Source organism: Fukomys damarensis, unplaced genomic scaffold, assembly GCF_012274545.1.
Source record: "Fukomys damarensis isolate Sample0158 unplaced genomic scaffold, DMR_v1.0_HiC HiC_scaffold_12, whole genome shotgun sequence".
Lineage (NCBI taxonomy): Eukaryota > Metazoa > Chordata > Mammalia > Rodentia > Bathyergidae > Fukomys > Fukomys damarensis.
Genome location: NW_022900924.1, coordinates 10198407 through 10214794, shown reverse-complemented (window position 1 = coordinate 10214794; position 16388 = coordinate 10198407). Strand labels below are relative to the sequence as shown.

Genomic DNA, 16388 nt, shown 5'->3' with positions numbered 1-16388 from the left:
AACAAAAAAAAAAAAAAAAAAAAAAAAAAAAAAAATCCTGGAGAATCCCACAGGAAGAACATTTGAAAACCAAGTAGCTGTCTTAAAATCCCCCACAGACTAGAATCCACCAGACAATGGAAGGGATGGTCATTTTGAAGCAGCTAGGAACCAGATAGTTAGAAATAGGATGTGATCTGTCAGGGTGTGATGTCAGGGTGATCTGGCTGTGACATCTGTCACCCCATTGATAGCCAGGGTTGATTCGGCTGATCTGGCTGGCTGGGCGGGTGTCCCCTTCCTCCCTCACCACTCCCTGTGCAGCCCCCCGCAAAGCTGCGCGCTTGGTCAAAGAGGACGAGCACCCCTAATAGAGCAGGACCGTTTCCTTGGTCAAGGGTATACAAGTAGCTGTGTGCCCCAGCTAGGACCTCCAAACCAGCTCTCAAAGTTAGGATCAGCTGGTCTTCCACATCCACAGGTTTTTACATCCATAGATTCAACCAAGCACAGATTGAAAATATTTAGGGGGGAAAAATCCATAAAGTTTCAAAAAGTAAAATTTAAAATTTGTCATGCACCAAGTACTACACAGAATCCACATAAATGAAGTGATGTGTAGGCCTTCTATTAGATAACATAAGTAATATAGAGATGATTTAAAGTATATGTGAGAGGGCCAGGGATTTAGATAATGGTTCCGCTGCCTGCCTCACAAGCACAAAGTCCCGAGTTCGATCCCCAGTACCAAAAAATAAAAAGTAAAAAATCAATAAATAAATGAAGTATACGTGAGGACATGCATAGATACATGTAAATAACACACAATTTTATAGAAGGAATTTCAGTATCTGCAGGGTCCTGGAACCAACTCCCCATGGATGCCATACTCAGCTCCACAAACAAGTTTTTCACACAATGAGAGGAACAACAAGGCGAGGAGAAAGAACATATCATATCAGTTATTCCGTGGCATTCTGATAAAGTAGCCAATGCAACTGTAACTGTTGTTACCCATCCTCTTTTTCTGTTGCAAGGGTGAAGGTGAGTGATCTTGGATCAAAGGCACCATGATGAGCTGCACCATACTGACAGTCCTCCTACCCGCTGGCCGCACTCTCACTTAAGACACCCTCCACTGGTCTCTCAGGGAACCAGACAAGAGTGGTGAGTAAATCCGCATGAGTTAATTGTGACCACTGTAAAAAATAAATCTGTTCTTCTTCCTCAGGAAAACACCAAGCCAGTGCAGTGGGACAGCCCGGAGGCCCCAGAGGCCCAGGCATGGGTGGCCTCTTCCGCTCAGCAGTGGCCTTTGAGGGAACGGGTGTGGCAAGGGCCAGGCAGAGTCAGTGGGGCTCGCAGCAGTAAGGCCAAGGACAAGGAATGGATTCCGGTTACCAAGTTTGTCAAGGACATGAAAATCAAGTCCCTAGAGGGAATTTATCTCTTCTCCCTGCCTATCAAGGAGTCAGAGATTATTGACTTTTTCCTGGGCACATCCCTCCAGGATGAAAAGTTCTAAAGATCATGCCCATGCAGAAGCAAATGCATGCTGGCCAGCGGTTTCAGGGCATTCGGCACCACTGAGGACAACAATGGTCACGTTGGTTTAGGTACAAAGTCCTCCAAGGAGGTTGGCACCGCCATTTGAGGAGCCATAATCCTTGCCAAGCTTTCCACTGTCCCTGTGCGGAAAGGCTCCTTGGGGAACAAGATTGACAAGCCCCCACTGTTCCCTGAAGGGTGACAGGCCACTGTGGCTCTGTACTGGCACATCTGATCCCTATTCCTGGAGGCAATGGCATCGTCTCAGCCCCTGTGCCCAAGAAGCTGCTGATGGCTGGAATTGATGGCTGCTGTACCCCTGTCAGGGGCTGCATTGCCACCCTGGGCAACTCCACCAAGGCCACCTCTGATGCAATCTCTAAGACCTACAGATACCTGACTCTCAACCTCTGCAACGAGACTGCACTGCTCACCAAGTCTCCTACCAGGGAGTCACTGACCATCCTGTAAAAACCTATACCAGTCTCTGTGCAGAGGACTTGGGCTCCAGCAATAGCTACGACATAGAGTTTTTACACAAGAAAAAGTGAACAAAATCTGTAAAACAATAAAATAAATAAATTTTTTTAAATCTAGAGCACCTACACAGAAAATACACGTGGAAGCAAAACTGAAAGCTGCAAAATATTTTCCTTTTGTCCTGAAGATGCTGTGCCAAGCTGTCTTCCTTCCTTTCCCTTTCCAAGGTTCTTGCCCATAAAGTATTTGAGTCTGAATTATAATTCACCAAATACGCTGGCTTGCAACTTCCTGTGTTAAATCCAATTTCATCACTGCTTATACACAAGGCCAACCTCTCTTAATTTCCCATCAGGACTTGAGCCCCAAAGTTGCTTACAGCATTGTCCAATTTAATAACTCTGGGCCTGTCACTAGAGACTACCAAGCATCTCAATCACACAAGCCAACAAACTGCTCTGTAGGCAAAACCACCATGATACACTCTCAAAATTTTAAGAAACCACTGCAAATCTCTACCTTTGTATCCAAAGGCTTTCGGATTATTGAGGCGAACAGGTGAAATGCTAGAATCAAACCTATAACTATTTAAAAAGAAAAAACAAAAGAGCATTCATGACTTTACTCCAGCTGCTTCTGTGACCCCAAAATCACCTCAAACTTCCATCCCTGTGTACCTTTATTTATAATATTTATGAGGCCAGTGGGTATTGACTAGTGAGGAGAGGAAAAAGACTCAAAATACTGTAATAAAAATGCAAAGTATGGCTTTGTCAGATAAACAATTGGATGGGGGTGTAGCATCAGGTTGAATCTATTGCTATTTTTTGAAACTCAGTAACCCAATATTTAAACTTCTAGGAATCCACCCTTCATAAAAATCCTCACACATGTGCTAAGCAAAGATACATATGAAAATGCTTAGCTGGGCATGATGGTGCAAACCTGTAATCCCAACACTCTGGGAGGCTGAGGCAGGAAGATCAAAAGTTAAAGACAGCCTGGGTAGCTCAGCAACTTAAGTGAGAACCTGTTCAAAATAAAAAATAATTTTTAAAAGGGCTAGGGATGTAGTTCAGTGCAAAAGCCCTGGGTTCAATCCCCAGTACCACACACACAAACACACATACACACACACACGCACACACACACACACACACACACACACACACAGTTCATAATTACAACAGTTGTCACAAAAATAATCAAAAGCAACCTAAAGGTTCATCAGTAGTAAAGTAAAAACAGTCTAAAATCCCCCACATAAAAAAATATTCAGCACATGTTGAAAAGACACTTAATCTACATCAGGAATGTATGTATCCATAAACAGAAACTTTTGTCTGTCTTTATCAATACTATTAATCCAGTACCTAAAAAAGAACCTAGGGCCGGGGATTTATCTCAGTGGTTCCGCCGCCTGCCTCACAAGCACAAGGTCCAGAGTTCGATCCCCAGTACCCAAAAAAACCCAAACAAACAAAAACAAATAAATAAATAAATAAGAACCTAGGTTTGGTAAATATATTGCTAAGAGAACCACACTGTTGGCAAATGTCATACACATCTGATCTGTTTCATAAAAATGAAACAAGAGTACTACTGAACATGAAATAGGGCTGACAAATGTTGGAGCCAGTTAACGGTACATAGATTCATTATACTATTCCCTTTGCCTGTGTGTTTGGAAAACCCAGATCAAACAGGAAATAATACAAAGAATCAACAACTGGAATCTCATCCTATTAAAAAGCTTTTGCACAGCAAAAGAGATCACCAGCAGAGTAAAGAGACAACCCACAGAGTAGCTAAAAATTGTAGCTAGTTGTTCCTAACACACAAAGAATTGAAACTCAATTGAGATTCCTCAAATTCAAAGACCTAACCCAAAACTTGGCAAATGAAATGAATAGATACTTCTCAGATGGAGAAGTACAAATGGCAAATAAATATATAAAAAACGTTCAACATCACTGATATTTCCAGGAATGCAAATTAAAACAACACTGAGATTCCATCTCACTCCAGAAAGAATGGCTGTTACCAAGAAATCAACCAGCAACAAACACTGGCAAGGGTGTGGGGGAAAAGAAACCCTTCCCCACTGTTGGTGGGAGTGTAGACTGGTGCATCAACATGGAAATCAGTGTGGAGATTCCTCAAAAAACTAAAATTAGGGCCGGGGATTTAGCTCAGTGGTGTCGCCATCTGCCTGGCAAGCACAAGGTTGAGTTCAATCTCCAGTACCAAAAAAAAAAAAATCCCAACTGATTTTTACTCACTACTATGTATGTGATTTTCACTCACTACTACATATGTGATGTCTGAATGTTTGCCCAATCCACACACACACTCACATACACACAAACTTCTATGTTGAATCTTAATCCCTAATGCCACAGAATAAGTGGGACTTTTTGGGGATGTGTTTAGGTCATGAGGGTTCAATCCTCATGAACAAGATTAGGGACCTCATAAAAGATAAGGGAATGTATTTGCCCCTTCTGCCACAAGAGGATACAACAAACAAGTAACAGCCATCTTTAAAGCAGAAAGAGAGCCCTCAACAGATAGCAAATAGGTTGGCACTTTGATCTGGGACTTCCCAGTCTCCAGACCAGTGAGCAACGAATTTCTCTGGCTTATAAATTACCCTGTCTAAGGTATTTGATAAGGACTGAGGTATTTGCCAAAGGACTAAGACATAATGTTTAACCTTTTATAACTTTGTCTTATGTTTGTAACTGGGAAAGTCTCAAAAGTTATCATTTGAGTCCTAAAGGTGTAAACACATAGGTTATTCCCATAGCAAATGTAGCAAAAAAAAGTAAGATAAAATAAAGCCTAGACTATCAGCTACTTTCAAATCACCAGTACAACCCAACTTTCATCATTATCAACACCACTTGTGACACTGTACTTAATATTTGCCACTTCTTTTGTTTACTTATTTATTCAGCAAGTATTTATTGGATATCTAATTATGCAGGCAATGGTTTAGGTACTGGAGATATAAGATTTCAGTCATGCACCACATAACAAGCTTTGGTCAACCAGGGATAGCATAAATGATGGGGGTGCAGCAGAATTAAAAGGGTGCTGGAAAATTCTTATCACCTGGTGATATCACAGACATCCTAACTTTGTAACACAATGTATTACTCACACTGTTTGTGACGATACTAGTGTAAAAAGACCTACTATACTGCCAGGCATATAAAAGTATAGCACATACAATCATGTACAGTACGTTATCCTTGGTAATGGTAATAAATGACTATCTTACTGGTGTATTTACTATACTACACACTGCTTTTTATCATTATTTGAGAATACCCTGCTTCTACTTACAAAAACAACAAAAAGTATGCCACATTACACCAGCAGCAGCCTCATATCAACCATGGGCCTTGTTGATAGAGAGGATTTTGAATGTCCCCCAAAGAAATGATAAATGTTCAATGTGATGAATGCTCCAATGACCCCGGTCTAATACTATATATTAAAATAAGTATACATTGAAATATCACACTATATCCCAAATACATACTTATATGTCAATTAATAATCTTTAAGAACATATTTTTAATTTTTTTTTAAAAAAGAGGCTACATCAAGTGATTGACCAACACCATTTAGCTTTATGTAATTTCTTTCTATGCCATCCACACAGTGACAAAACCACCAAATGACACATGCCTTTGTGTACACCAAGTTAAACAATGCACAACCATAACTAGGAAAGGCAAAAATTCCTTTCCTGGTTCCCAGAAGCTCATCTCCTGCTCCCTTTGGCCCAAGGTCAGAAGCATCTATGCTGGAGACCCTACTTCAGGGCTTTAGTCTCCGCCAGCAGCTCCCCAAAAGATCGCCACCCCTATGGGGACACTCAAGAAACTTGGGCACAAGCTGATGGACATTTTATATGGAAGCCAAAGCTTACATTCCAAAACAGAAACTCAAAAAGGAGGAGAAAAAAAATGATATTAATGTAATCACTAGATTTCAATCACGGCCTCTTCCCAGTACTCCCCAGGAAGCCTCTTCAAAAATATGAAATAGTTCTCCAGAAGAGAGATCGACTAGAAAAAAAAATCCACATCCCACATAACCTAGCCTCTGATGATAAAATGACTCTTGATAAATGAGTGCTTTTAAGAAATGGGAGGGGCAGTCTCAAGGCTAAAGAAAGGGCCTGGAGATGACTTGTCTGGTCCTACAATTTCCCTCACCTCCCACTCCCCACTTGAGAATTTAAATATTCACGAAAAACAAGGTGGGAGCTTATTCAAACAAAAAAGAACAATGAACAAATAGCCCAAGTGCATTTTAAAGATACATAATGTAGTAAATGTTGTTGAGGTTTGTGATTATCATCATGGAGTACCATTTATTGTCTACAAGGTGCCAGGCCACGTGATAAGCCTGGTCTGTGCATTAACCAATTCACAGTTTGATTAGATATACATTCGCCCCATTTTGCAGATGATGAACAAAGCACAAATAAAATACTGAAGGTCATTAGTATAGACATACAGCAATTTTGCTTACGCAGCACCCATAGCTCCTTTGGGCAACTACACAACCTCACTGTAGTAGGGCGTGGTAATCACAGTGACCCTGACCCCTTTAGAAATTCAGACCGGGCTTATCACAGCACTTCACATCCTGGCAGGCAAATACCCAAAGCAGAGCCAGCTAGAATCTTCCCTAGCATCTTATAACTACTCAGTGAAATATAACCACTGGGAAGGGACTGGCAGCCAGTCTCCAAGCATGGCACCCAGTGAACCAAGCCACTTGCGATTCATGTCCTGTAGGTAGCCCATGAACTGGGACTGAGGTCATATGGCCTATAAAACTTAAAATATTTACCATCACTCCCTTTAAGCAAAGGCTTGCTGAGTCCCAATGTACTCAGTTTCTAAATCCAGTGGAACACAGCTGTTATAATCTGAATGTGAAACGTCCCTCAAAGGGCCAAGTGTTAAAGGATTAGCTCCCAAATTGGCACCACTGGAAGGTGGTGGCTCCTCCCAAGAAAGAAGTTACCACAGAACCTCGTAGGCTATAGTTCCCTGATGGCTGATAGAGACAAGCAACATGGACAGCCTCCTTCCTTTAAAAGGTGGGGCCTACTGGGAGGTCTTCCGGGCTCAGGCAATAGGACCTCGAGGAGACAGCAGGACCCCAACTCTTCCTCTATTTTTTCCCTTCCCGGCCATGAGGTGAACAGTCTTCCTCCACCACACACTCATGCCACGACATTCTGCCTCACTACAAGCCCATCAGATAATGGGCTAAGACCTCCTAAACTATGAGCCAAAGTTTCCACTTTTGGAGTTATCTCCATTATTTTATTACAGTAGCAGAAAGTTAACTCACACAGCAGCCAAAAAGATCCTATGTCCCTTCGAGGACTAAGCTTTAAGAAAGCCTGTTAGTTTCTACTTTTGTGCTCTTGGGAACCCTGACCTACATGTGGAAGTCTGGCTATGCTACTAGAAACCATGTAGATCAGGGGCCAGCAAGACTTTACTTACAGGGAGAGATGCTAAATAGTTTAAGGGTTGGTTTTTTGTTGTTGTTGTTTTTTCTGGGGTTCAAACTCAAGAACTTGTGCTTGCAAGGCAGGTGGCAGAACCACTGAGCTAAATCCCTGGCCCAAGGGTTGTTTTTTTTTAATATTTTAAGTTTTATAGTTCATATGATCTCAGTCCCAACTACTCAAATGCTGTTATAGTGTGACAGCAGCCATAAGCAATACATCAATAAATGGGAATGGTTGTGTTCTGGCAGAGCTCTGTTTATAAACAGGCATCACAGCCCTGATCTCTGATGTAAGGGCCCCAGAGAGGAACTATCTGAACAGCAAGAGGCCCTGACTATGGAGCAAGGAGGAAGGGAAAGGGGAACACAGGAAAAGAGAGAATGAGAAAGAGGGAATAGAGAAGAAGTGAGGGAGGGGGAAACGGAGAGAATGAGAGAGAGGGAAAGGGAAGAGAAAGGGAGGGAAAGTGCGGGAGAGAAAAGCAGAGAGAGGGAGGGAGATGATTCAGTCCATCCCAGAGTCCTAGCTGAGCCCAGCCTTCCAGCCAGGACACCAGACATTGAATGAGCAACTTCAAACATCCCAGCCCAAAGGAACCCCACTGACTACAACCTTGGTAATATCTCCTAGAGCAGCCAAATAACTACCTGAGTTCAGTCAGCCCCCAAACTCGTAAGAGGTAACACAGTGACTATTGTTTTAAACCATCAAAGTTTAGGGTGGTTGGTTACCATGTTGTGGAAGGCAATGTTTTGCAAATGTGGCACTACAGACATTGCAGGCCAGATAGATCTATGTTGTAGAATATGGTCCTGAGCATCATAGGATGTTTCATAGCATCTCTGGCTCACCCACAAGAAGCCAGGACCACCTTCCCCTCCCTCTTGGCCTGTGACAACCAAAAATGCCTCCAGGCATCGCCAAGAGACCCTGGAGGGTAAAATCACCATAGGTTGAAAATAACCAGCATAAAGTAAGAGTATGAAACTAGGGCACCAGCAGCCAACTTCTCCAAAAACTGGAAGCCAAGCAAAGTCAGAAATGGTGAAAGCAGGGCCGATTTATGACCACCATAGGCCCTAGGTACTTTTGCCTTCATTATCCCCTTTTCTATAATTTTTAAATTACATTTTATGACTACATTGGTGTAAAGATGAACATAATCAGGGGGCTGGGGGTGCAGCTCATTGGTAGAGTATATGCTTATGAAGGAAGACTATAACACATCATCACTAAATATATGGAAATTAAATGTCACGTGTCCTAAAAACTGTGCCTACTGGATATTTGCCCAGAATAAGTATACAGATGAGGCCAAAGGCTACCAACTAGGTTCCTGGAACCAACCGTGCCTAAAATTTGACTCATTCCTGGACGTCTCAGTTTCATGAGTCAATAAATTCACTCTTTGCATTGAGTTTCTGCCACTTGGAACCATGTAGTCTCACAACTACAACAGGTGCGTCCTGAGTTTTCACCCCCTATCACCAACTACACACTCACCCTGCCATTGGGATCCCTTCTAGTTTTCTCTACCAGGATCATGTTTTGGTAAAAGTGGCCCAAACTTACACTTCCGGACAAAGTTGCTCACGTGTTTAATCTTCATCAGAGCAGGCTGGCTGCATTCTTCAAAGAGAACAAACAGGGCATCTAATATCCCTTCTCTGGAAAGAGCAGACATCTGCTGGTGAGTCATAAAGGGTGGTTTCCCCTAAAAACAGCAAACGGCAGATGGAAACACTGTCAATAATGAGAAGCTCTGATCAATAACATCCACACAGAGTAAATTGCAAGCCACCAACTCAACTAACTGCTCACGACACACTAACAGCACAATTTTGCAGCTTCCTTCTTTAAAGCAACATCAATTGACAGTCATTAAGTGATCACTTGTACCATCCCATTACCGTGAGCTTCTTTTGCCAGCACCTGGAAAGAAAAACACCAGAAGCATGCCATTAAACAGAAAAGGTCCGTGATTCTTAATGGTCTGTGGTTCAGGGGAACGTTTCCCCTGGGGCCCTGCTAGTTCTGACATGTTTCCATCCTTCTACAACAGGAAACAAAGACTGTCACTTCTTTCTCCTGTACACACAGGTTTGTTAATACAATTTCAGTCTCCTTAATTCATTCACAGTAGTGCAAATGGAGTGACTGTCATAAATCTGATTTTATTCATGATCCGGAGGAACAGTTACAAATTGGCAGACTGTGTCTAGCCCACAGACATGTTTTGTTTGGCCTGTAGTGTTTAAAGTAATTTGAATTATCTGCCAATATTTAAAAATCAGATTTCACTAAAAAGAAAAAAAAAAAGTAAATAGAATGTCTGGCTTCTGGAAACACTGGTGGAGTTAGCAACAATGCCCCTACCTTCCTCCTGGTGACACTGGGCCGGAGCTGAGTGATGCTGTCCTCTTGTCAGCTGCTATGTTCTGCAGTTCACTATGGACCTGGTTCCCAGGCTCCCACTCGGCTTATCTAGCTCATTTACATTCGCTGCTTGGACCCCTAAGACTTGAGTTTGCCACCCTTTGTATATAGCAACGATTTCCATGTGCCAAGCCATGGATTATGTGGCAATCTCTCTGCAAAAACAACAACCAACAGTCCTGTCAGCTTTGTAGGCACACGCCACACCTCCCTTTCAAGTCCTGGAGTCTACCTCTCCTTCTCTTGAATCTGTGCTATCTTTGAGACTTAATTAAACCAACAGTCTACAACAAGTGATACTATTCTAGTTCAGGGAGGAGCCCGTAAGAAGCCTAGCAGCTTCTACTTTGACGTTTTTGGAAAAAGCCAGCTGAAAAAGCCAGGAGTCTAACAAACTAAAGCCCATGGGCCAAAAGTGGCCCACAGCTTGTTTTCATAAATAAAGTTTTATTGAAACACAGGCATATCCATTCATTTACATACTGCCTATGGCTGCTTCTGTGCTACAGTGGCAAAACTGAGTACTTACCAAAGAGGTTGCATGACCAACAAAATAGAAAATACTGTTATTTACATCAAAAAAAATTAAGAGCCCTCAGCTAGACTACTAAATGAGAAAAAGACCTCATGGAGAAGAGAGTCCATTTGGACAAACACTGCGGTGTCCCAGATGGCTAACAGCACCCAGATGTGATCCCTTATCACTGTGGCCCCTGAAATGGCCACAACTAATGACACAGGGTAGAGGAGAAAAACCACGTCATTGAATCGAACCCACAGAATCCTAAGGAAAATGAAAGTTGTTTCTTTACACTTCATGAGTGGTTTGTTACATACCACTGGATAATATCAACAGACTGGGTACATCTGAATCACAAAAAACTAAAGAAAGAAAAACAATTTTTAGTCCTATCCCCACCCTCCTAAATTACAATTTTCTAGATTGTAGCTTACAGTGTTTTATTAAACAAGTTCCCTGAGTGATTCACAGCCCAGTCAGGTTTGGTAAGAACTCTATCCATCACTTTGCTACTAACTCAGAAAAATAAGATTTTTCTTCTACTCTTCAGTGACTTTAGACCAACTAGACCAGACATTACCAAACATGACTCCAATCCCTAACAAATTTTCAACAGCTTGCAGTGAACTAAGAATGAATACCACACAATCTCTTTCATAAAGCTAAATGTATTCACATTTTAAATTGCTCCTTTATTCTGAGATTTTGTTCTTCTCTCGGTGTTTCTTACAATATTCTTTCTTTAATAAATAAAAAGGCTGCAAGCACTAGGGAGGCCGAGGCAGGAGGATCGCTGTGAGTTCAAGACCAGCCTGGGCTGCATAGTGAGCTCCAGGTCAGTCTCAACTATATAGTGAGACCCTGTCTCAAAAAAACAAAGAAAAAAACAAACAAAAAATAATAATAATAAATAAAAAGGCTGCAAAATAATGTTTTTTTCTTTTTGTTTCTTACATCTTTACTTGGTAAAATTAAAGTTGGCAAACCTACATCTGCCTAGCAGTTTGTGAAGTTTTGCTGGCTCTGGAAGTCTGCCAACCACTGACCTACAACACACTGGGAAGCATCGTCGAGTAGGAAGAGACCAGGCAATGTAAGACCCAGTGTAAAGTACTTACCTGAATGGAAAATAAACTTGCTATTGTAACTAAACCTCCATAAAACTGTACAATCTGGGAAAAGAACAGCTCCTGTACCTGTCACACAAGGCAAATACAAGGTGAACGCTATACTTGAAATAATAGTTTTCCTAGGGGCAAGAGGGGACTCACTGCTACAGTTTGGATGTGATTTGTCTCCCATGTCCAGAAATATTGGTTCCCATTGCAGCAGTGTGAAGGTGATGAAGGTGAGGCCTAGCAGGAAGCCATTCAGTCTTTAGCAGGGATTAATGCATTTCTCACTCTCAAGAGCTGTGTGTGGATACTACTATAAAGAGTAAACTGAGCCAGGTGTGGCGGCCCATCCCTATAATTCCAGTACTCTGGGAGGCTGAGACAGGAGGATTGCATGTTCAAGCCCAGCCTGGGCAACTTAAGTGACTTAGCAAGACCATATGTCAAATTCTCAAAAAGGGGCTGAGCGTTTAGCTCAGTGCAAAGGCCCTGGGTTTAATCCCCAGTACTGGGGGACAAAATGAAAAAGTAAAGGCCTGGCCCTCCCTGGTCGCTTCCTTCTCATCTCAGCTGTGTGAGTATGATATCTTCTGCGTGTGCTCCTGCCATGTGATGCCATCCACCATGAACCCCTCACAGAGCCAAACAGAAGTCATCAGGATGCTCTTGAATTTCCACTACTGTAAGCTACATAAACCTCTTTTCTTTAGAAAGCATCCGGTCTCACATATTCTGTCACAGCAACACAAAACAGACGAAGACACTCAGTATTAAAAAGAGATTAACTGAGGGTTTAGTCACAATCTTTCCTGATACAATGATGTTAAAAGAAAAATACAGTCCATACATCTTGACACATGCCAGTGGTACAGCACAGTGTTTGCATGAGAAGCAATGAAAGTCAGACAGACCCACGATGGAGCCTGATGCTGCCATTTACAAGCTACATAATCTTGGGCAAGTCCGTGCCTACCTCTGTGCCTGTCTCCTCCTATTTAAAGTATATAAAAGTGGGCTGGAGATTTAGCTCAGTGGCACCATGCCTGCCTTGCAAGCTCAAAGTCCTGAGTTTGATCCCCAGTGCCGCAAAAAATAAGTATGTATAACAGTCCTAGATAATAAGGAAAATGTTGGTTCTGTGTCCAGCACATTGAAGCCCACAGCTATCACATAATCAGCACATCATAATCCCTTAATAAATTATTTTGTAAAAAGTTGGGGATGCTTTGAAGTAAAACAATAAATGAGCTTAAAAGGGACAGCATTTAGACCATCTCAGATTAGAGACAGATCGTTCACTTGTGAAAAGTATCTCATGACTTGAAATGGTGCTGAGGACAGTCCCACAGAACAACCTAGCTTCTGATTTATTTTCACTCTCATCCATTCGAAATTCCCCAATACATTTAGAGGAGTCTTGGAGATTAAACCTGGGGCCTTTGCCCTGAGCTATATAACCTGACTTTTTTTTCTTTTTGCAGTACCAGGGATCAAATTCAGGACCTTGCACTTGCATGGCAGGTGTGGTGCCACTGAGCTAAATCCCCAGCCTTCCCTCGACTTTTTTATTTTTTGTTTGCTGGCAGCATCTCACTCAGTTGTTGGGCTGGGCTCTAACCTGTAAGCCTCCTGCCTCAGTCTCCCACATGCTGAGATTACAGGTGTGCACCACTGCACCTGGCTCTGAACATTAATATTTTGGAAGAAATATAAATGTCAGCAAGAACATACTATTTCTCACCATACAGGTATCCCATATATACATATATATATATATATATATATATATATATCTTCCTAAGTAAAATTAAGTAAACAGTCTTTTTTTTTTTTTAGTGAGACAGGGTCTCACTCTAAACTCCTCCTGACCTTAAACTCATTACGCAGTCCAGGCTGACCTCAAACTCACAGAAATCCTTCTGCCTCAGCCTCCAGGTGCTGGGATTACAGACATGGTCCACCACGCCTGGTAACAGTCTTTTTTATAACTACACAGTGTTAACAACAGTGAGCACCTACAAAGGGCTTACCAAGAGCCAGGCAAGGTGCTAAGTGCTTCAGATGGATTATTTCATTTAATCCTCACAATAACACTGTGAATTAAGTACCGTAATCTCCATTTTAAAGAGTGGATTCAGTGAAGGCAACTGACTCACCCAAAATAACACAGCTAACAAGTTGTCAAACCTAGATTCAAACCTAAATCTTCACCACTTTCTTAGTGTTCGCCTGGCTTGTTAGTATACAAATGTCAAAGATTCCTACTTTGTCAAAGATTCCTACTTTACTAGTGTTCCATATACATCAGCAATAAGTGTTAAGATGTGTCATGTACACATACCAACTCCCCACAGAATGAATTTAACCATTATGTATTGCAAACATGTACTAATAAAAATAAAAATTTGAAAAAACAAATTGAAAAAAACAAAAGAAAATAAACACTTGCAAATAATTTCATGACACTGAATTTTAACACTTCTAAGATGAAACAAATGCTATGTATCTTGATAGGAAAGTGAGTTAAATGGGTGTGCTATTTATCGAAATTGTTTTTATAAAAAATAAAAACATCACTTGAATGAAATAAGATTACAGAAGTTCTGGCAAAAAAAAAAGTGCCTTTGTTCATTTGTTTTGCTTTAATAAAAGACAGATTTAGAGCAGAAGTGTAAAATGTGACAAATGAGATCTCTCCACGGTAAATTCCATTACATAACGTCTACTTAGTGGGTCCTTTTTCCAATACAATCAGAGCACATAGAACAACAGCAAATAGAATTTCTCCTGGAATTCTATTTGACAAAGAATCTTGGTCCTAGAATAAAAGCAACAGTGAACAACAAAGAGGTGTCAAGGACAGGCTCACCGGTAGGCAGCTTGTTACCTGGAAGAAGAGATTCAGCCTGGAGGCCCGGCTGGCAATGGGCTCAACAGCACCAGCGTCCAGTGGATTTCGCGCACCATATTTAAACTTCAACATCTCCCCACACGTGCTGAATGGATAAGAAAAAAGAGCTCAAGTGTGTATCGATATGGTAAGCAGAAAGCGTTTGACAGATCCTGAGAGATCAAGATGTTGCAGATAGGGAGATGAAAATTAGGGACTGGGGATTTGGCTCAGTGGTTCCGCCACCTGCCTCAAAAGTGCAAGGGCTTGAGTTCTAAATCCCCGGTACCCCACTCCCTCCAAAAATGAAAATCAGCCACTACCCACTTCAAGAGCTCGGTCTAGCCACGGACGTGAAAACTTGGGTTTTACTCCCTGAAATGGGAAGTGATACATTTCCCTGACATAAACTCTCTCTTTTTTTTTTTTTCTTTTTTGGTACCAGGGATTGAACTCAGGACTTTGCACTTGCAAGGCAGGCAGTGGCACCACTGAGCTAAATCCCCAGTCCCCTGACACAGACTCTTACAATTGTGTTTATTACCTGCCTTCACCTCGGAATGTAAGCAACACAAGGAATTTTTGCCTCCACACAGAGGGCACACACATAAGCCAGCATGCAGCAATCACGAATAAATAGTTATTGAGTGAATGACTGGAATAAACCAACGACATAGTATATTAGCAGATAAGTTTAAAAAATAAATCCTCAAGGTAAGAGCAGTTGGGGTGGGGCAGAGCAGAGGTACAAGTTGTTTTAACAGTGTAATCAGTAAATCTCACTGACTAGGTAGCATCTGAACCAAGACCTGAAGGATGGCCTACAAGCCTTGCTGGTATCTGGGGAAAGAAAGGCACAGTATTGCTGATTGCTGACAGAGGGAACAGCGGGGGCAATGGTGCTGAGACCTGACCTCTCCAACAACAGAAGGGAAGCTTTCCCGGCCGGAGCAGAGTAAAAGAGGGTGCACTTAGAAAAGGGTGCTGGGGTGGGCATCCAGAGTATGCAGGCACTGGAACAGAGAATTTAATTCAACTGTTAGGGCCACACAAGTAATGAAGGGCTGTCAGACTCTACTGTGAGAACAGAGCAGGTAATGTTGACAGGAGGGGGAGCAGAATGTGCACAGGACTCTCCCATTTAATAGCAGAGCACACCCTCCTGCCCCAGGTACCTCCCGGGAGAGCCTCCAGATCCCGTGCAGAGTGAGCGCGCGCACAGCCACCCGGAAGACCCTCCTGGCCCCCCGTCGCCCAGGAGATGGAATCACCGCCCTCCCGCTGCATGAGGAAAGGCTGGGATTCGTACGGGTGGAGGCAGCCCTTCCTCAGGCCTGGCAGAGGCGGGGTGTGAGAAATTGGGGGTGCGAGGATCAGACTCACCCTCAGCGGACCCCTCAAGGGAGCGCTTCGCTCTGCCCAGAGCCTCCCGCCGCCGCGTTTGAACCTGGGGAACGGCGTGGGCGGGGCTCGGCCGCGCCTGGACCAGTCAGCGTGCCTGATCCTATGACAGACAGCCGTACCTCAGCCAGGCCCCGCCCAAGTCCTTAAAGGGACGTAGGAAGTGAAGGGGAGAGCCAATCAAATTGTTTCTTCCTATGACTCGCGACCAGTAGGAAAAGGGAAACGGCACACCCGGCAGGATAGGTCTTGGAAGTTTGAAATTGGCGGTTAGCCGATGCCGGGTGTGGGGAAGCGTCTGTTTACCTAGGATCACTTAGGGAGATCGCTAGGCGTTGTCCTCTGTTATGGCCACCTACGGAGAAGTCAGGCCGATCATACTGGACTTCTTGTCCTTCATATATGGCTAAAGTAGAAGTACTTGTTACTTTGGTAAACCAGTTGATTCTCTGGCCCAGGGGAGTCAGC

The 16388-nt window shown here is 42.7% G+C and overlaps 1 protein-coding gene across 11 annotated transcripts in view; it reads right to left on the bottom strand.

Annotated features, from left to right (window-relative positions):
* Nucleotides 1–15997, bottom strand: part of Cit (citron rho-interacting serine/threonine kinase) — a 168352-nt gene extending 152355 nt beyond the window's left edge. For 7 of the 11 annotated variants that reach the window (XM_010604064.3, XM_010604065.3, XM_010604068.2 and 4 more), the window contains exons 1-3: nucleotides 15903–15997; nucleotides 14499–14625; nucleotides 9131–9272 (exon numbers count right to left, since the gene is read on the bottom strand). In XM_010604064.3, coding sequence (XP_010602366.1) covers nucleotides 9131–9272; nucleotides 14499–14612 — 256 coding nt within the window. In that variant the 5' untranslated portion in view covers nucleotides 14613–14625; nucleotides 15903–15997. The remainder of the gene's footprint in view (nucleotides 1–9130; nucleotides 9273–14498; nucleotides 14626–15902) is intronic. The other 4 variants (XM_010604066.3, XM_010604069.3, XM_010604071.2 and 1 more) reach the window with 1 other exon arrangement.
* Nucleotides 15998–16388: the final 391 nt, after the last annotated feature.